Source organism: Staurois parvus, unplaced genomic scaffold (assembly GCF_062004578.1).
Source record: "Staurois parvus isolate SC_StPar_1 unplaced genomic scaffold, SC_StPar_1.0 ptg000346l, whole genome shotgun sequence".
In the NCBI taxonomy this organism is placed as follows: Eukaryota; Metazoa; Chordata; class Amphibia; order Anura; family Ranidae; genus Staurois; species Staurois parvus.
Window position 1 is genome coordinate 909,540 of NW_028318142.1, and position 21,790 is coordinate 931,329.

Sequence of the window (21,790 nt, forward strand, 5' to 3'; positions counted from 1 at the left end):
GAATCAAACATTTTTTTTCATCTTTTATTTAAAAAAATGTATTTGATTGGTTGCTATAGTCAATAATAGCTCCTGTATTTGGCAATCGTGTTGTAGTAAATGCAACATGTCAACCAGTATCAACACAGCAAAATCATCATTTTATTTGTAGTTACACCGATTTACATTATACTCTTATCTGTAAAGAAAAGGGGTTTACAGGTTTAATCATTTATGACACAGACTGGTTTGATCAGATGCTTTCCTGGCTGTAACACAGCTTGGGAAACGGAAGTGACAAAATCTATTACTTCTGGCTTTAATCGTAGCAGAGGATATGGGGGAATGGATGTTCCTCCACATCCTCTGTATGCAGCTCACCCAAAAGCTTACAGTGGTCCCTGGCTCTGCCATGGACTGGGAGAGTCCCGGGACAGTGATGGGGGCTTCCAGGCTCTATAAAAGTGATAAGGCTCCTAGATTGTAAGCTGGAAAGAGCAGGGCCCTCAATCCCCTCATGTTTTGCATTGTATTGGTATTGTTCTGTCACATGTTCTGTCCCCCTTTGTAATGTACAGCGCTGAGCGAACTATTGGCGCTTTATAAATACTGTATAATAATAATAATAATAAGGCGGTTGTAGAGCCGCATGGACCACCTTTACTTGAAAGCTAATTGCCGGCTATGAAAAATGATACCAGGATTATGGCTGCAGCTACTGAGGCCATATTTACACAGCCTCTGGGCAGGAAGTGGTGAAGAAGATTGTCAAAGGAATCGGTCAGGTCAGAAATTTGGAAGCTGCCATTGCTGACATGTTTTTGAATGTGTGCTTCAGGGTTGTCATCTTGATGCTTCTTTCAATACCTACTAAAGCCGGCCACACACGGGTCGAATTTCCGAAAGAATTTTCTTTAAAAAATCTTTTCTAAGAATTTTTGTTTGAATTTCGCACCATTAGTGGGCCACAGAAACGGCTGACTTTCGTGTAACCATTGAATTTGAGTGATCTGACATGTTGGAAATTGTTTTAAAAACAAACAAATTTTGAATCAATCGTGGGAGAATCGTATGATAAATATAAACGAAAAAGAAATGAGTGTGAGCTGTGACCTGGAAAGAAAAGAAAATTCTTGGCCACGAAAATTCTTTTCTGCAGCAACATGGGGGGGATAGGGGGTGGGGGGGAATTGAAGGCTTGGTTGGCTGAATTTCGAAATCAATGGTGGCACCATCAGATTACAAAAAACACTAAAATTCTGATTCTCTAAAGAAAATTTGTTTGGAATTCGACCCGTGTACGTCCTGCATAAGTCACTGATCTGGAATGAGTGTTATATATCAAGTGGGAAAGTATACTGTGACAGGTTATGATGATGTAGGTTACAGGGAACAAAAAAACCCCTCCAACAAACCAGTGAAAAGCAAAACGTATGCACATGTCACACATTCAGAACCTTTGGTTTGCATTACATGTACAGGTTAAAGTTATAGAGCTAATTATTCCAAACCGAATACAGTTGTTTCAAGCTTGTTGGTTATCACCATTGCAGTGAATGAAATCTGTGGTTTGCATGGAGTAGGATTAGCAACCAACACAAATGTATAAATATACAGATTATGGTGAGACGGGCTAAAAAGAACCAAAAAGCTAAAAAAAAAAAAAAAGAAGAAGTCCTCCAATAAACCAGTATAAAGCACAGTAAAGACTTAGAACAGAAGGATTCACCTGTCTCGTTCCATCAGATGTAAGGAACTTGATCTGCATATGCTTTGTCCAGGTCAGAGATTCATTAGGTAGCAAAAGAAAAAGATGACAGACCCTGAACATCCATGTTATAGAACAAGTCAGCAAAAGCAGCTCCCATATTTCTTTATCATCATCACGATCCCTTTGAGGAATAAGAGCATTGTGCTGTCCCCTGACTACCAATAAATAGAAGAGCAGCAAGCAATAAATGATATAGGTAATTTGCAAACCACAATCTAAGTTTTGAGTCTATATTTTACTAACTATTAAAGGAATTCATAGTGTCAAAGTAAAACATACTATTCCTCCTGCTATCTGTGCTAAGGGCAGTCAATAGAAAAAATAAATAGAGGGTGATGGATAGTAAAGTACATTAAATGTGAATATAAAAGACTATAGATTACACTGGTTGACAAAATGTGTACTTTGTCACACTTATCTAATTGGAATTTCCCTATCACACAAGGTTCTTGTGCAACACACAGTTAAACTTTACCCACTGGACGACCAGCGACATACCTGTCTGTCAATGGACTTGGAGTTAAGTCAACCACCTGGAGTGGTTATATTGGGATGAAGCCTGCAGCTACAGGCTTCATCCCGGTATTTTTTTTTAGAGCCAGCAGTCGGCTTTCTTGTAAAAGCAATCCTAGCAGCTAATTAGCAGTGATCACACTGATCTTGGTGTGAGCTGATGCTTTTGAGGACAGAGGAGACATCAGGAGTCTAACAGACTCCAGATCCCTCCATAAAGAGTACCTGTCATTTCCTATTCATATCACAGGGAATATTTATATTCCCTGTGATAACAATAAAAAAGATAAAAAAAAGTGTAACAAAACAAATAAAATAAAAATGTATGTATGTGTATATATATATATATATATATATATAAATAAAATGTGTGAAGGATTGCTGCACATAAAATATTCCATTGTACAAAAATGACAAACATAGATCAGAAGTATTCCATAATGATAACAGTTTCGGTGCTCACACCCTTCCTCAGATCAGAATACAACAGCTAATTAGTGAATCACATCAAGATTTTTAAATCCACTTCTTGACATTTGGAACCAATTAATCAATTTACACATTCAGTAGTAACATCATAGAAATATATTCTAAGGCATGGTGATAAGTAACAGCGTATATTCCCTGACATCAATTCAAACCCATCCCCGTATATACCTGTTATAGAAAAAAATAAAACAATATCAACATTAAATAACCTCAAAATGGTCATAAATAAAAAAATTATATAATCTATATATATATATATATATATATATATATATATAAATATATATATATATAGACACACACGCGTAAATGCACGCGTGCGAACAGCGATCGTCCCACACATGTGAGGTATCACTGTAATCGCCAGTTCAAGGGCATTCTATCACCAGACCTCCTCTGTAAATCTAAAGTAGTAACCTGGAAAGGCTTTTATAGCATCGCCTAAGGATAATAAATATACATTACTTGTCACGGTTGCACAGGCGTACGCATTTTTTAAAGCGCAACATGTTTGGTATCTATTTACTTGGCATAACATCTTCTTTTAAATTCTACCAAACAGTTGGATATTATATTGTGTTTTTGTGCATTCAAATTCCAAAAAGTGTATTTTTTCCCCAAAACAATGCATATGAAAAACTGTTGCGCACATACTGTATAACATAAAAAAATGCAACACCCACCAATTTTCTAGCAAAAAATACAGATTTTCAAACAAAAAGAAATTGCTTGGTCTTCGAATGGTTGCACTAGACCAGTGGTTCTTAACCTGGGTTCGATCGAACCCCAGGGGTTCGGTGAGTCAGGAGGTGAAGACCCACACCCGACTCATATGATTCGTGATGACATGCCCCGCTCTTTACACGCTTTAATGCGGCTCTTGTGTGCTGGGCGCCCGCTCCCCTCCCTCCTCTCGGGCGGCAGGGACTCTGCAGCGTGATCCAAAAAAAAAAAACAGCCAGGGCAGCGCGCTCAAATGCAATGATTGGCCAGTCTCGCTGCCACTCACATCCTGATAGCCAGTGATTGGCTGTCAGGATGTGTGTAGGCGGGGCAGCGTGACGAACGTGAGAGGAGGTAGGCTCCTCTCACAGTCCGCCCTGAAGACCGGAACGGCGTGGGAATACGGCGAGAGGAACGTGCGGAGCAAAGGTAAGTGAATTGACACAGGGGGGACTTGGCTTACTACTTGCTACTTACTTACTACTACTATATAAGGGATGTATTACTATGGGGGATGAATTACTATAGGGGGGATGAATTACTATAGGGGGGATGAATTACTATATGGGGGATGAATTACTATATGGGGGATGAATTACTATAGGGGGGATGAATTACTATAGGGGGGATGAATTACTATATGGGGGATGTATTACTATGGAGGATGAATTACTATATGGGGGATGAATTACTATAGGGGGGATGAATTACTATATGGGGGATGTATTACTATGGGGGATGAATTACTATATGGGGGATGAATTACTATATGGGGGATGAATTACTATGAGGGATGAATTTATATGGGGGATGAATTACTATGGGGGATGAATTACTATATGGGGGATGAATTACTATGGGGGATGAATTACTATGGGGGATGAATTACTATATGGGGGATGAATTACTATAGGGGGGATGAATTACTATGGGGGATGAATTACTATATGGGGGATGAATTACTATGGGGGATGAATTACTATAAAACAGTGGTTCTTAACCTGGGTTCGATCGAACCCCAGGGGTTCAGTGAGTCAGTCTCGCGGGTTCGGCAGAGGTGAAGACCCACACCCGACTCATATGATTCGTGCAGTAAATATTCATTATTATGTTTTTGTGTGAAAATCATGTTTTAATGGTTTTGTTCTTTGTTCTTAACGGTTTTGTTCATTTTGTGCACCTATTTATAAATATATACCTATGTTTTGAATTTTAAAAATCATATTTTATTTTTCCAATTAAGAAGGGTTCGGTGAATGCGCATATGAAACTGGTGGGGTTCAGTACCTCCAACAAGGTTAAGAACCACTGCACTAGACAATATTTACAGTATAGAAATGCATCACCTAAAAGATAAAAATGTATGATGTTCAGAAAAATCCTGCTTAAAAGTCCAGTAGATGTCAATAAGTATACTGGAACTCCACTTGCCTTGATATCATATTTCTATATCTGAAATGCCCTGAAAACGAAACCATCACTGTTACTGATAACTTTTCTGAAATCCCCAGGAAAAAATCCAGATGAGAATGACTTCAAAAGATCATTCACTATTTCTTGGTAGCTGTCCACATAAATTTTCCTCAGAATATTTCTGCAAATACTCTTGAAAGACTAACCTTTTTTTTTTTTTGTACGTGGTTCAACTGGTCATCAGATTTCTCATTTTTGAATTACACTCCTAATTCCTAAGATCCCACAAAACTTTTGTCTTTGACGCTGGCATCACTAACCCTAAGAAAATGCTGAGCCCATTTTGACTGCCTTAACAAATTTCTTCCCAGGCCCTAGCTCAGTGTACAGTAGGCACACGTTTTCAGGATCCACGAGCTATCTGCTTCATTCCTGAAGTCAGCAATGTTTGTTTTGGCCACTGTTGGATGTAATTCTTTTTTTGTCTCTCTAAGGTCCAATTTGTATCATCGTTTACAGCCTGGAAATTCTGGCAAAAAAAGACTTACAGCTCTTTGAGCCCTTCTGTAAAGTCTTAAAATGTGAACAAATTGAGGTAAAATCATATTTTTCTAAATTCCACCTTAATACAGCCATACATTGTTAATAAGGAATTATATTCTATCAGTATAGTCTAAAATGATGGCACTCAAATTATTGGTGATAGCAAAATTCTGAGTGAATTTCTGAAACCAGCAAAGAAAGGCTCATAAAAGATACCCCTGAATTTTGTCTTCCCATCCTTCTTTGTGCCCATATTAGCTTTCAATTAAAGCTGCCCGATAAGAGAGCAGTCATGGCAGAACTATATCAGAAAGCACACAAAATACTATCATTAGTCCAGTTGGTCCTCCTCTCCTGATTTTCTTAGAAGCACACTAACACTATTTTTGTGAAAAAATGGAAATGAAAAAAAGAAACATGAGTAACCATATGGAAAACCCCTAGACATTCCTCGAATCATTCTTTCATTTTAACAAATTGGTTTCAGTTTCATTTTTTCCCTTTATTTTAAAGCAGAAGAGAAATGATATGCAGTTCATAGAAGCCCAAAGCAGCTTTTGGAGATGATCATTTTTATAGCAGTCCAGTATATGTTTCCTTTCTCCAGCATCTGCCAAGCCCTAATGAAAGGGGGGCATGTTGGAGCCCCAATACAAGTTGCCATTATTGAATGTGAATTTTAATAAAAACAACTCCTGGATTTACATACTGGGTGGTATTTACTAAAACTGGAGAGTGCAAAATCTGGTGCAGTTCTGCACAGAAACCAATCAGCTTCCAGGTTTTATTGCCAAAGTCTAATTGAACAAGCTGAAGTTAGAACTGTACAAGGTTTTGCACCCTTCAGGTTTAGTAAATCTCCCCCATTGTGTCTGACACTTTCCTTCTTGCACACCAGTTTACACAATACATGTATCAACTGATGACTATCACTTCACTGAGAGCCCCCTAAAAGGAAATTTTATCCTACACTAGACCTAGTATAAAAATTGAATATGTACTAGAGTAAACAATCCAGGGCTAACGATGAGCACAGATTTGCTCCGAAGTTGGGTTCAGACCAAGCCCAGAAAGAAGCGGTCAGTCCCAACCATTGCTGCAATAGAATTCCCTGTCCTGCAGTCGCACATACACAAAGATATGATATGTGCTGGAAAAGTGTAGTATGCGAAGCACTTAAGAAGTTATTGAGGAAAACAGGTACATACAGTACCAAAACTTCAAAATTTGTTATGAATGTTTAGACTACCTCAGGGCATGAAAGGGTTAAGTTTCAGCCAGGGCCAGTACTAGACTATTTTGTGCCCTAGGCAAGACCAGCTACTTGCAACCCAACCCTTCAAAACAAAAATAAAACTTACATTTTTTAAAAAAACAGAAAATATTAAAACAACAACCCATGAAACTGTGAAACGGCTTAACAGTTCCAATCAGTGCCGTCTAACAGTTCCAATTAGTGTCACCTATCAGTGCCAATCAGTGCCGCCTATCAGTGCTGCCTATCAGTGCCATATATAAGCGATGCCTTTCAGTGCCCATCAGTGATGCCTGTCAATGCCCTACAGTGCCACCTACCAGTCCCTCCTCATCAGTGCCGCCTATCAGTCCCTCCTCATCAGTGCCGCCTATCAGTGCAGCCTCTCAGTGCCCATCACTGCAGCCTCATTAGCGCACATCAATGAATGAGAAAAATTACTTATTTACAAAATTTTATAACGGAAACTAATAAAAAACCTTTTTTTTTTAATTTTCAGTCTTTTTTAGTTTGTTTAGCAAAAAATAAAAACCCCAGTGGTGATTAAATACCACCAAAAGAAAGCTCTGTCTCAAAAAAATAAAAATGATTAAAATTTTGTTTGGGTACAGTGTTGCATGACCACGCAATTGTCAAAGTGCGACAGTGCTGAAAGCTGAAAATTGACCTGGGTAGGAAGGGGGTAAAGGTGCCCGGTAGGCAAGTGGTTAATTTGCAAAAATAAGTGCTATAAAATGCCAAAGGGACAGCCCAATCCAGCAAAGAGACAGCCCAATCCAGCAAAGAGACAGCTCTATCCAGCAAAGAGACAGCTCTATCCAGCAAAGAGACAGCTCTATCCAGCAAAGAGACAGCTCTATCCAGCAAAGAGACAGCTCTATCCAGCAAAGAGAAAGCCCAATCCAGCAAAGAGAAAGCCCAATCCAGCAAAGAGAAAGCCCAATCCAGCAAAGAGACAGCCCAATCCAGCAAAGACAGCCTAATCCAGGAAAGAGACAGCCCAATCCAGGAAAGAGACAGCCCCATCTAGCAGAAATTCACGGCCCCTACAGAGCAGGACTGTTGACACTCGATCAGTGTAGGGTTCAGTGCGCTCACCTTTCTCCCAGGGTGTGACAGACGGCCATCTCTACCCCTGTGCAGCTGTCATGGTGTGCCGGCCAGTGTTATGAAGGCGAGAGCCCGCCACGTCCCTTCAGTGCGGCTGTGTCTCCAGCTGCTGGCCCGTGAGGTGTGTCCCCTTGCAGGCAGCGCTTCTTGTGTGTCACTGGAGCTGTCACTCCTGCCTTCTATCTGCACCTCCCAGTATTCTGGTGTCGGCCCTACTTTAAGGCATGTCTGTGGCGCTGGCCCACTCAGCCGCTACCAGGCCATAGCTGCATCCTAGGCGGCAGTGCACCCTAGGCGGCTGCCTAGTGGTAGCACCAGCCCTGTTTACCGCACAATTTCAAATTAGTATTGAACACTAGATTCTTACCCTGTACTTTAACATATTGCCCAGTGGTACAGATCCTCTGTGGTCGGCATAAATCACATGGACTATTTTCACCTGAACAGTAATAACCAGGTTTGCAATCACACACTGTGTCTGAAGTATATGTACATTCCTTTTTTTCCAACAGCCCAGCTCCTGGACAGAAAAAAAAAAAAAAAAGCATTTCTATTTTAAATGTAATTACTCAAAAATATGTTCAATAAAGCATCAGTAAATGATAATGAGAAATATTACTATGCTAGTAAATGTGTGTCCATTGCTTGAATGGGATATTTGGAATACTGACATTAAATTATTTTGTATTCAGATATGGATTGGTGAAGTCCAATCTTAACAACTGTGAGGTCAAAGAGAACTGGCCTTTCAGTTCTGGATCTCTCACATGCCAGTGTCTGTGCACACCATACTTCATTGTGTGCATTTTTGTGCATTGAGGGACATTACGATGCACACAGTGTTAGGCAGCTGTTCTTAAACAAATGAGCTGCAATGCATAAAAAACCTCAGACTTACCAGTAACTGTATTTCTAGGTTGGGAGATTGGTAACGAAAAACCTTTTCGGAGGAACTTCTGAAAACTCTAGGCTATAACCTTGAGCAATGAGGTTTTTGACAAACACGCTTGACCTTGCCTCTTGCCACTGTGGAATGAAAGACAGAAGCCTTCCCCCCCCCACCCAGTGGGGACCATCACTGGCTCTTAGCAGACTGCACCGGAGGCCCGAAGAGCACCCCCCCCTACTCTTTTGAGGGTTCCAACTTCTGTTCTGGATCTGCTCCCTATCTCTTTGGGACTTTGAAAAATTATGAAAATTCTGTTTGAGCGGCTGCTTATTCTTCTTGGCTGGGAAGGTTTTCTTCTTATCTGCCGTCCTGTCAAGAACTGTCTTGAGGTCAGGGTCAAACAGCAGGTTACCAGAAAAGGGAATTCCACACAACTTGACCTTTGACACTGTATCTCCAGTCCATGTCTTGAGCCAGATGGCTCGTCTGGCTGAGTTAACCAGAGCCTAAGACCTGGCTGACATCCTAATTGACTCGCTGAAGAGTCCGCCATATATCTTACTGCCCTCAGAAGGGTTGGGAAGGATTCCAATAACTCTCTTCTAGAGGTCCCTGTCTCCACATGCTCCTTCAACTGGTCGAGCCAACAATCTACATTCCTGGCCACGACCATTGAAGCCATCGCAGGCTTCAAGTGATTCTAAAGTCTTTTTGCTTTTGTTTTTGTAAAATAACAAACACATCATACTTACCTACTGTGTACAGTGGTTTTGCACAGAGCAGCCTAAATCCTCCTCGCCTCGGGTCCTCCACAGGCTCTCCTTGCTCATCCCTCCTGTTGGGTGTTCCCACAGCAAGCAGCTTTCTATGGGGGCACCCGCTGCTCCGTGTGTCCATTCACATATGGAGCAATGGCTCAGCCCCGCTCCCTCTCTCTCCTCATTGGCTGACTGGCTGTGATTGACAGCAGCGGGAGTCAATGGCTCCCACTTGCTGTCTCAGCCAATGGCTCCCGATTGCTGTCTCAGCCAATGGGGAGGCAGAGACCCGGGACAGCCGAGGCTGTCATGCACATTGCTGGAACTCGATGGGGCTCAGGTAAATATTGAGGGGGCTTGGGGCACTGCTGCAGAATGAAGGTTTTTTTACCTTCATACATAGAATACATGAAGGTAAAAAACCTTGAGCCTTTACAACCGTTTTAAGATTGGACAAAGTGGAGTCCCATGCTTTCTTGAGGAGGGAATCCGCCCTTTTATCCATCGCATCCTTGAGGATGCCCATATCCTCAAACACCAAGTCTGTACACCTGGACACTTGCAAGAAGGCAGTATTGACTTTTGGCTTTTTATTCCAAACCCAGGACTCATCCTCCTTGAAGGGAAATCACCTTCGGGATTTAAAAAAACTGACCCTCTCTGGATTCTTCCACACTTTCTTTACTGCTTCAGACAGGACATTATGGCCCGGAAAGACCATGCGTTTGATATCATCCAGGCCCTCATACATTTTGTCATGAACAGATAGCTGTACTTTATCCTCCTGAATCTCAAGGGTGGTGTAGATTGCTTTTAGAAGCTCATCTAGCTCCTCTAATGCCATTTCTGGAGGACCTTCCCGCTTCCACTCCCCCCTCCTCATCGCCCAAAACCCAAAGGGAGAGTATAATACTTTCTCTCTCCTCCTGAGTTGCTAGCCTCCAAACCCCTTGAGGTAGACAGCAGAGGGCTGGCTAGCTAGGGTGCTCTGCTGAGAATTTTACACATTTCCCGGCATCTTGTTCACTAAGGAGTGCAACGAACCCAATGTCTCTGTTAGCTCCTTTACTGAAGAGACTAACTGCTCATACTACAGCGAGGATTCTTCTTTGACCAAACCGCCAATACAAGATCTGCACAAGGGTTTTGACCAGGAATCCCTGGATTCTTACAGGAGGGGCATTTTCTAGGAGAAACTTAGTCTTGGCTGAGGCTTTAGCCTGAAACAATACATAAAAAGCCAACACGGCCACGTAAGCTGGGGACCTCTAACCTAACGCTGCCCCCAGTGCTGCCCCACAGCCAAGAAACAGGAGGGAAAGGGGGAGAAAGGGAGAGAGGGGGAGAGAGGGAGAGAGGGGGAGAGAGAAGGCTTCTTGGGTGTTCAGCTACTTTCACATGGTCAGAGGGCAGTAAAAACAAGCTGTTGATCCCTGTTTTTCCTACCCTCATGAGCTCTCACCTACAAATGGACATGGTGCCACTCAGGAGTACAGAATGCTGCAGCTGCAATGTTTCTCATTGCAGTGCAACAATTTTAATAACACATGCCAAGTTTGACAGGCAGTGCCCATTTAAGTGAACTGGGATGTACAGCAACAGAGAGTCAAATGTTTGTTTTGGCAAAATTACCGAAGGATGTCCTGTCAGGTTCTCAATCATCCTTCCTCTCAGCAGCTATATACAGGTGCATCTCAATAAATTGGAATATCATCAAAAAGTTAATTTATTTCAATAATTTAATTTAAAAAGTGAAATGCATATATTATATAGATTCATTACACACAGAGCGATATATTTCAAGCATTTCTTTCTTTTAATTTTGATGATTATGGCTTACAGCTAGTGAAAACCCCAAATTCAGTATCTCAGAACATTGAAATATTACATAAGACCAATAAAAAAGGATTTTTAACACAATAATGTTGGCTTACTGAAAAGCATGTCCATGTACAGTATAGTATGCACTCAATACTTGGTTGGAGATCCTTTTGCATGAATGACTGCATCAATGTGGCATGGCATGGAGGCGATCAGCCTGTGGCACTGCTGAGGTGTTATGGAAGCCCAGGTTGCTTTGATAGCGGCTTCAGCTTGTCTGCATTATTGGGTCTTGTGTCTCATCTTCCTCTTGACAATAGCCCACAGGATCTCTATGGGGTTTAGGTCAGGCGAGTTTGCTGGCCAGTCAGTGCTTTTGGCAGCGTGGGCAGGTGCCAAGTCCTGCTGGAAAATGAAGTCAGCATCCCCATAAAGCTGGTCAGCGAAGGGAACCATGAAGTGATCTAGAATATCCTGGTAGAGGGCTGTACTGACTTTGGACTTGATAAAACACAGAAGACCAACACCAGCAGCTGACATAGCTCCCCAAATCATCACTCACTGTGGAAACCTCACACTGGACATCATGCAACTTGGATTCTGTGCCTTTCCACTCTTCCTCCAGACTCTGAGACCTCGTTTTTACTTTCATCCAAAAAGAGGACTTTGGAACACTGAGCAACAGTCCAATCCTTTTTTTCTATAGCCCAGCTAAGACACTTCTGACATTGTCTCTGGTTCAGGAGTGGCTTGACACAAGGAATGCGACAGTTGTAGCCCATGTCCTAGATACGCCTGTGTGTGGTGGCTCTTGAAGCACTGACAACAGCCTTAGTCCACTCCCAAATTCTTGAATGGCCTTTGCTTCACAATCCTCTGCAGTTATCCCTGTTGCTTGTGCACCTTTGTTAACCACACTTTTTCCTTCCACTCAATTTTCCGTTAATATGCTTGGATACAGCACTCTGTGAGCAGCCAGCTTCTTTAGCAATGACCTTTTATGACTTACCCTCCATGTGGAGGGTGTCAATGACTGTTTTCTGGACAACTGTCAAGTCAGCAATCTTCCCCGTGACTGTGTAAACTAGTACACCAGACAAAGAGACCATTTAAAGGCTCTTTCTATTTCTCAATATTCTAATGTACTGAAATACTGAATTTTGGGTTTTCTCTAGCCGTAAGCCATAATCATCAAAATTAAAAGAAATAAATGCTTGAAGTATATCATTTTGTGTGTAGTGAATCTATATAAAATATGAGTTTCACGTTTTGAATTGAATTAATGAAATAAATCAACTTTTTGATGAAATTCTAATTTATTGAGATGCACCTGTACTGTATACCTCCACAGCGAGAGTAAAGATGATGATAATATCGCAGCATTTTAAAATTCAGAATTCAGTGAAAATAAGTAACTTATGGCAAAACATGCTTCCCCTTCCTTCCTTAAAATCAAGTATTCTAAATGTTTACTTATAGAGTTTATCATTCCCATATATTATTTTTATTCACTGGCAATGTTTAAACAGGTTAGAAAATGTGAATACTTAGAAAGTCAGTTTCCTAGGGCAGCCCCTTGTCTCCTTGTACATCGCTTTTTTTTTTTGATTGTCTAATTACTGTCTGTGCTGGCCCAGCTCCTCAGCCCATCCCCTCCTCTTCCTACATAAATAACTGTTTTTTCCCAAAAGGAGAGAAAAAGAAATTAGAGACAAACACTTCACCTGCTGTCTGGGTGTAAGATTATGAAGTATTCATATTTATATTTACCTAAATAAAAATATGGGGGTTTTTTGTTTTGTTTTACAAATATATAAAGGCTTCAGTGGTCCACAGTAAATAAGTACAAAATTACTAGCCAGTTAGTTACAAGTTCATGGTAAGTGAGATTTTTTACCACCTATAAAAAGCAAGCTTACAGAAGAAATACACTGTGTTTGAAATAAGAAGATTAATTTTGATCTGTGAATAAAGTTCTGGAAGTATCACTTACCAGTATCACATTCTGTACATTTTGCACATTTAGTGACTCCGTTGGGATGGTCCATGTATGTTCCTTTAACACACGGTATGCACACATTGCTACTAGCGGTTGAAGAGCAATGAGTTTTCACAACTGTACCTGGGAGGAAAAAAAAGCAAAATTATGTTTTAGACTCAGATTTTCTAAGCAACAGAAGAATGTGTCTTTGCTAATAATCGGCATTGGAATGATTATTTATTGGTAAACTGAGAACTGTCAGTGTTAACCCCTTTGTGATTTAGCCAACATCAATATAAATTAAGGTTTCCGGATTTTCAAAATTAAATTCAAGGACGCCCTACCGACCATACCCACAAAATCACATTCTCATTTGTACCAAAGCCGCAAAATCACCAAAAAAAAATTGCAAAAGACTGGGGGCACCCTTGGACACTTTGAGAGGAGCAATACCGTAGTGAATAGGTTCACCCAAAATGTGCTACCAGTGGCAGGGGCTTGAAGAGCTACGGTTAAATAAAACCTGAGTTTACTCTGTTCTGGGTCAAAAGTACATAATGCACATGGAGCAGGAGTGCTGGACTCAGGCATGCATGACACAGGGTGCTGCTCAACATACAGAGTGCAGGGGCCAGGAGGACGGAAACACAAATAGTTCATGGGTCAGGAGTACATGATGCACAGAATCCAGGGGTCAGAAGTGCATGACACACAGCGGTGCAAGGGTCTGGAGTACATAACACACAGAGTGCCGTAGACAGGAGTGGGAGATGCACAGAGTGCAGGAATCATAGGTGTGTGACACACAGGGTGCAGGGGACAGGAGAGGGAGATGCACAGAGTGCAGGAATCATAGGTGTGTGACACACAAAGTGCAGGGGTCTGGAGTACATAACACACAGAGTGCAGGGGACAGGAGTGGGAGATGCACAGAGTACAGGGGTCGGGAGTACATAACACAGAGTGCAGAGGACAGGAGTGGGAGATGCACAGACTGCAGGGGTCATAGGTGTGTGACACACAGAGTGCAGGGTCTGGAGTATGAAACAGAATGCAACGGTCAGGGATGCATAATGCAGCGAGTAGGGGTACATAATGCACCTACAGCAGGGGTGGCAAGTTAGAACTGCACAGAGCGCAGAGGTCGACAGTTAATATGGCCATACACTGTGAAAATGTTGATTCATGGGTGGCTATGTTGGCCCTTTCCCGCCCAAAGTCCCTAAATTGAAAAATCAAAGGAGCTGGGTATCCAATCAGATGCAGTTGCTGTTCAGGTGTTCTGAAAGCCAACTCCAGCAGCTGTGAGTATATTATATCGCAGCATTTGTCCATCTGTGCTGTGTGGCATGGGTTGGGGAATCTGTTCCGATCTTTTTTTTTCATTCAGCCTGCAGCGTAACACATGACAAAACCACCTCCGGCACAAATTCCCCCTCCCTAAATTCTCTCCCTAAATTGTACTCACCAGCATTGCATTACATCTGCTATTCTGCTGGTGAGTGCCCCAGGTTCCAACTCTGTGACCACCTGCATTTTTCTTCTTCTATATGTGAATGATGCCTGTCAGACCTGGCATAGAGAGCCAAAGGAAGTGCTCTGAAACTCTTTCTTTGTTCCGTGCTACAGGCCTGACAGGTGGCAAGCCAACGGGCAGAGATAGAGGCCAGCAGCTGCAAATATCAAAGAAATGAAAAAAAAAACCACAGGCAGTCACCTCACAGGGCTGCCAATAGAAATAAAGGGGCACCGTACAGCCTACCTGACAGCCCCCCCCTCATCCAGGCCCCCTACAATTGCAGCTGCCAAGCAAACTATATACACATGCATATACAACACCCTGCAATACAACACCACATACACAGAATGCACAGGGGAACAGTGTGTTGAGTTGTACCTTCCATGGCCAGGGCCAGAGGAGTCCCAACAGATGAGGCAGGATTTGGGGATCCATAGACCAAGGAAGAGGAGGTGCTGTAATCCCCTGGTGGAGAAGCCCAGGCACTGATTGGACAAACGGGATAACACACACATTGTATTAAGTTTTATTGGTGGAAGTTGAACCCCTCCTCCAGTCCCTTCTCCAATCAACGGCTGGTGCGCAGAGCCCTTAGTATCTTGTTTTCCTCCAGAACAGTCCCCGGCAGGTACAAGAGTACAAATGAGCCAGCATGCCAGAAAGATCTATGCTGGCTCATTTGTACTGTTTAGGACCCAACGGCAACCATAACTTTTGTTATGTTTTAGGTAGAGTGGGGAGGATTACCACTTCTATTAGGTTTATGCAGTGGTGAAGCTAGACAGTCTTCAAGTATAATAAATAAGCCATATGATTAGGGAACGCGGGTTGTGGGGAGTTTTCAGGCAGGCTTCTGCAGCTGCACTCTTCCTATGGTGGAGGAAAGAGCTCTAGAAGCCTGCCTGAAAAACTCCCATAGCTAGAATTTCTCCATTGTCATGTTTCACATGACTATCATATTGACTGTCATATGCCTTTAAATGCTTTCTATATTTTGTCTCTGCTCCTCCCTTTCCTTTGGTTTAGTTAATGCAGTATAGATAGCCCTCCCCCTTTCCCAGAGATGCATTACAGCAAGCCTCATGGCAAGAAGTAAAACCAGTATGATCTTTTGACCTATGGAATTTCATTGTTGTAAGATTCTCTCAGTTTATGAAATAAACTTCACAAGATCTATAAGATGTCATTCTCATTGAGTCACTGACTGTGGTATCCAACTGAGGTTGAAGTTATCGCTATCTCATCACAACTGTAAGTTACAGAGATCACACTATCAATGCTTAGATTGGAGAGACAGAACATCCATCCTGTTGCTAGGAAGTTGTTATGGCGCTCCAGCCATTGATGCTTATCTCCACCATCACAGGAATGCACTAGTATTCATGCCACACATGCACAGTGTACCGTCTACCCAGTTGCCACAGCGCTGAGCTCAGCGCCATGGCAAAAGGGGAGAGAATGTGGACTGTTTGAACCTGAGAGAGCACGCTCTTGTGATGGCATAGGAGGGCATCAATGGCAGGACCACCATAGCAACGTCCTAGCAACAGGATGGGTAAATGCAGAGTTTTGCAGACAGGCTTCTGGAGCTCCAACATTACAAGATCGCACTCTCTTGGATTCAAATATCATGACTACATTCTCTCCAGTTTCTATGGTGCTCAGCTCAACACCTGCAACATCTAAATCCAGGAGAGATGTTGCTGAGGTGCTCCAGCCACTGATACTCACTACGACCTCTCAGATTCAAACACCGCACACACGCTGGGCACCATCTACTCCATTGTTATGATGCTGAGCTCCTCACCATGGAAGCAGGGAAGAAAGTGCATGTGCAGTATTTGAATGTGAGGGAGCAGGACTCGTGTGATGGTGGAGGCGAGCAACAATGTCTGGTGCTCCATAGCAACAGGAAAGGCCAGGAACTCAGCTATGGGAGGTTTTTGACCAGGCTTCTGGAGGGGGGGTACATAATTCAATATTGTTCATAGGAGCACAGTTTGTTTTTATCTAAAGGGCAGATTTTTGGTATAGTGGACTGACCCTTGAAGTAAACAGCTCACCCTGCCCCCCCCCCCCCCCCACCGGTCCTGGGGTCTGCCGGATGACATGAGGAGACTTGGCCAGACAGAACACGCATGGCCAGTGTACCATGTATATAAATAAGAAATACAAATCATGTATTTAGCTGTCTGTCTGGAGCTTGGCTTCAAGAACTTACACAAAATGAAATATCAAAGAACAGTAAATCCTGCTCCTTCCCCTCCCCTCTCTCTGATCCATCCCACTCCCCGGGTGCTCTCCTCCCTGCAACCTTCAGAAACCAGGGACCAGTGCAACCTTCAGAAACCAGGGACCATCCGTGACGTCACGTGTTGTGCAGCGTCTCTGGAGAAGCAGGGTTTCCTGAGTTGGACAGAGTGTCCCCAGTGGGAGTCACCAGTATAGGTGGTGATGGCTCGGGGTGCACGTGATTAGCAGGGCAGAGTGGGAGAAGCAACATACTGCGGAGCCCACCCTCTCCACCTCATTCTATTCCCTGCGGGATCTGGGATTGTGCGGTGTGTAACTGGGTACTCTCTGTCCGCAGTGCCCCACTTAGGGCTTGTCAGTTTTTCTGCACGCATTCTGCAAGGGCACAGCGAAAATCAATTGTTCTCTATGTGCCCTGTTCACAACACAGCACTAGAATCCTGAACAGATTTTTTCTGCACAGGAATCTGCAATGTATATAAAACTCATTCAAGCGTCCAAAAAAACTGATGTCTCTGCAAGTGAAATCTGCAAGTCAGTTTCCATCAGTTTTTCTGTACGTATGATGTGAATGAGGCATAAACGTCTGAAATAGTTCATTATTTACTATTCAGTGCATTCTGGGCATTTGGGAGGGTCTCCTGAGGATATCTTTTAAAAATGCTTCTAAATGCAAACGCAGCTAAACGCACATAAACGCGGTAGGTAAACGTGGCTATACTGACATTTTTAACCTATGTAGTCAATTTCCAGCGGTCAGAAGAGTTTTTCAAACGCCCCGTGTACATGAGCCCTTATTGTGTAAATAAGGTGGAGGTTTGTTCTGATAAAGTAGCATTGAACCTCTGCCATTTTTTTTGGAGGTGCACCAGGAATGGTTAGCCTTAGTGTGCTAGAATGCACAGCATATTAGCCCATTATGGCAGACTTGCCTGGCACTGGCATTGCCATGGGAGTGACTGACCATTCTTCCAGAAGTGCATTTGTGAGGTCAGGCAGGGACGAGAAGGCCTGGCTCACTGTCTCCGCTCTAATTCATCCTAAAGATGTTCTATTGGGTTGAGGTCAAGACTCTACCCCAAACCTGCTCATCCATGTCTTTATGGGCCTTGCTTTGTGCACTAGTGCACAGTGATGTTGGAACAGGAAAGGGCCATTCGCAAACTGTTCCCAAAAAGTTGGGAGCAGGAAATTGTCCAAAATGTCTTGGTATGCCGACGCCTTAAGCCCTGGTTCACATATATGCAGCCGCGCGGGTCGCGTTTTGTGTGGGCACGAGAGCTCATTTATTTGAATGGACTCCCGTGCCCTGTGACACGCAAAGAAGTCCCTGCACTTCTTCTGAAAACGCAGCCCACGCGGGAACCTCGGTTCCCAGTATGGTTGCACTTTCCAGTGCGGGCGGCGTGCCATTAGAACTAATGGCACTCGTCCGCGGGTCCGCATTCCTCTGTGCAGGTAGTGCGGCTGCATGGATTTTTGTGCGGATGTGAACCTAGCCTTAGATTTCCCTTCACTGGAACTAAGGGGCCAAACCCAACCCCTGAAAAACAACCTCACACCAGAATCCCCCCCTCCATCAAACTTTAAACTTGGCACAATGCAGTCAGGAAAGTACCATTCTCCTGGCAACCGCCAAACCCAGACACCTCCACTGGTTTCCAGACAAAGAAGCGTGATTCATCACTCCAGAGAACAATGTCTCCACTGCTCTAGAGTCCAGTGGTGGCGTGTTCTGTATCCAATGCTTTGCATTGCACTTGGTGATGTAAGGTTTGGATGCAGCTGCTCGGCCATGGAAGCCCATTCTATGAAGCTCTCTACACTGTTGTTGTGCTAATCTGAAGGCCACATAAAGTCTGGAGGTCTTTAGCTATTGACTCCACAGACAGTTGGAGACCTCTGTGTACTGTGCGCTTCAGCATGCGCTGACCCCGCTCTGTCATTTTATGTGGCCTACCACTTCGTGGCTGAGTTGCTGTTTGTGGCTGAGTTGCTTCCACTTTGTTATAATACCACTAACAGTTGACCGTGGAATATTTAGTAGTAAAGAAATTTCACGGATGGACTTATTGCGCAGGTGGCAACCTATCACGATGCCACGCTTGAATTCACTGAGCTCCTGAGAGCGACCCAATCTTTCACAAATTTTTGTAGAAGCAGTCTCCATTACTAGTATAAATAAATATGTATTGCTTTTTTTTTTATTGGATATGATTTTTTAATAGCAAAAAGTAAAAAAAAATTGTTTTATTAAAGAAAATGTTGGTCGTTTTTCATTTTTAGAGTAAAAAATAAAAAATCCAGTGATGATCAAATACCACCAAAAGAAAGCTCTATTTGTGTGGAAAACAATTATGTAAAATTTCATTTGTGTACAGTGTTGCATGACTGCGCAATTGTCATTAAAGAAGAGCAGCGTTGAATAGCAAAAAACAGCTTGGTTGTGAAGGAGGGGTAAATCTTCTGGAGGGCAAGTGGTTAAGACAGCAACAAAAGTAAGAGATGTGAAAGATGGTGGAGTCTTGAAGAAGGGAGGGGGGGGGGGCTGTTGCAGTGGAAGGGTTTCATGCGGAGGTCAGAGCTGAAGGGGGGGGGGAAGTGAGATGTTGATGGGTGATGCAGAGGAAGCTGTGGAAGAAGGCTGAAGTCTGCACTCTGTGTGCAACCCTGCCCCCCCCCCCCCCCCGAACTCTGCACTTTATGTAAAGCACTCCTGGTATATAATGCGCATCTAAGACCCTCCCGCTGTTAGTTAAATTTGACCACACCCACCATTTGATGCACTTTGGAGGGTGCATGTGTAGAGGAGGGGGTTTTTGAAAAAAAATTTGCATACATGAAAATAAAGTTTCGCTTACTGGTATTTACATTTATTTATTTATTTCAGGTGCTTATATAGCGCCGTCAATGTACGCAGCGCTTTACATATATATTGTATATTCACATCAATCCCTAACCCTCAGGGGGTGTACAATCTAAAGTAAGTACATGATCCAAGCTATTACTCATGGCTTTGGAGTTATTATGTTAGTTTAGATCTGATAAAGTCCTGTTCTACCTGGTGAGCTTGAAAGTAGAGAATTTAAAAGATGCTGCCACACCTCCTACAGTTACAACATGATATGTCTATAGTTACTTAAAGGCTAACTCCAGATTTCATTTCACTTTAAATAGTTCTTTGAACCAAGCTGGTACAAACAAACTGTTTCCTCCACTAATCAATGCAGTGGCTGTCAGCGCTGTATAAACTGTGTTTAGCATCAGCTACATACAGGGGGACTTACTAAAACTGGAGCATTCAGAAATTGTTGCAGCTGTTCATAGTAACTAAATCCACAACAGTAAAATCAGTCTGTACATGCAGTAAAGCATGCTTGTTATACTCACTGTGGAACCTAAGGGGTTAATCCTCTGCATTGTATAAAAAAAAGCTGTTTGATCCTGACTTCTCTGCTCCTCCTCTTGTTCAGACAGATGATAAGACAGACTGAACAGTAGCCATTCTGCACATGCTCAGTTGTAGTGTGTATTGCTAGAAAGGTTTTTTTTTTTTCTTGGGAGAGTGCATGTGATCAGCACAGGACCAGTTAGCACTGTCCAGACAAAGGTCAGGGGTTTTGCATCCTCCTACATCAGAAAGAAAACCCCTTCTACAAGCTTTAACATGTGCTTTGCTGGACATTGTTAGAAGTCACAAGACTGCTCTAACTGCTGATGAGAAAAGGTATTTAGTAGTTTATATTTACTAATATTAATTATTAAAATGATTGCATTTCCATGTTGTGTGTACTGTGGGAGACCAGATATAGTGAATGCAGGGTCCTGGGTTTAGTAACACTAAGTTTTGGCAATAAAATCAGGAAGTTGATTGGTTTCTATGCAGAGCTGCAATAGATTTTGTGTGCACCAGTTTTAGTAAATCCCCCCACAGTATACAGCAATGTGTATGCAGCATCAGCTACATACAGTATACAGCAATGTGTATGCAGCATCAGCTACATACAGTATACAGCAATGTGTATGCAGCATCAGCTACATACAGTATACAGCAATGTGTATGCAGCATCAGCTACATACAGTATACAGCAATGTGTATGCAGCATCAGCTACATACAGTATACAGCAATGTGTATGCAGCATCAGCTACATACAGTATACAGCAATGTGTATGCAGCATCAGCTACATACAGTATACAGCAATGTAGAGACTTCCTGTCGGGATGAGCGCTGCTCAGACATTCACAGGAAGCCTTCTATTTTCTGAATGAATACAAGGCTTCCTCTGATTGGCTGGAGAGGCAGGCGGTTCATGATCATGAATGATGAGATGGTTAATGTGTGCTGAAGTGGTCATCTCCCATCCCTCCGTTTGTCATGGCTGTAACGTTATTGGGGTATTGTTGCCCAGGTTATGATGGTGCCTGGAGGTCAGTACAGTTACTTGGTTCTTGAGTACTGAAATGCTGAGCAGGTGAGTTGGTTAAAGTTTTAATGGTGGTATTGTTCTGCGTGGTAAAGTCCTGGTATAATGAAGGTTATCAGATTCTGTTTTAAACCCAAATAAAGAGGCAGCAGCCATGATTCTCCACACTTTGGTTTCCTGCTTCCTCTTTTTATCACAAATGATCAAATGGTTACTGTGTGGGTAGAACTGGGGTGGTGGTTTGTGGGGTTAGACAATGCCATGATTTGGAAAGGAAACTTAGGTGGAAAAAAGCCACTAATATATAATACTTCAGCTACTTTAGAAGAGCCAACCATCAGAAACAA

General features: G+C 42.7%; 1 protein-coding gene and 1 pseudogene across 3 annotated transcripts in view; both read right to left on the minus strand.

The window, feature by feature from the left end:
- TNFRSF14 (TNF receptor superfamily member 14) overlaps nucleotides 1–21,790 on the minus strand; it is a 51,563-nt gene that overhangs the window by 12,424 nt on the left and 17,349 nt on the right. The window contains exons 3-5 of one of the 3 annotated variants that reach the window (XM_089684334.1): nucleotides 15,143–15,249; nucleotides 13,258–13,386; nucleotides 8,164–8,316 (exon numbers count right to left, since the gene is read on the minus strand). In XM_089684334.1, coding sequence (XP_089540460.1) covers nucleotides 8,164–8,316; nucleotides 13,258–13,386; nucleotides 15,143–15,149 — 289 coding nt within the window. In that variant the 5' untranslated portion in view covers nucleotides 15,150–15,249. The remainder of the gene's footprint in view (nucleotides 1–8,163; nucleotides 8,317–13,257; nucleotides 13,387–15,142; nucleotides 15,250–21,790) is intronic. The other 2 variants (XM_089684333.1, XM_089684335.1) reach the window with 2 other exon arrangements.
- On the minus strand, nucleotides 8,622–10,209 carry LOC149456873 (lamina-associated polypeptide 2, isoforms alpha/zeta-like; annotated as a pseudogene).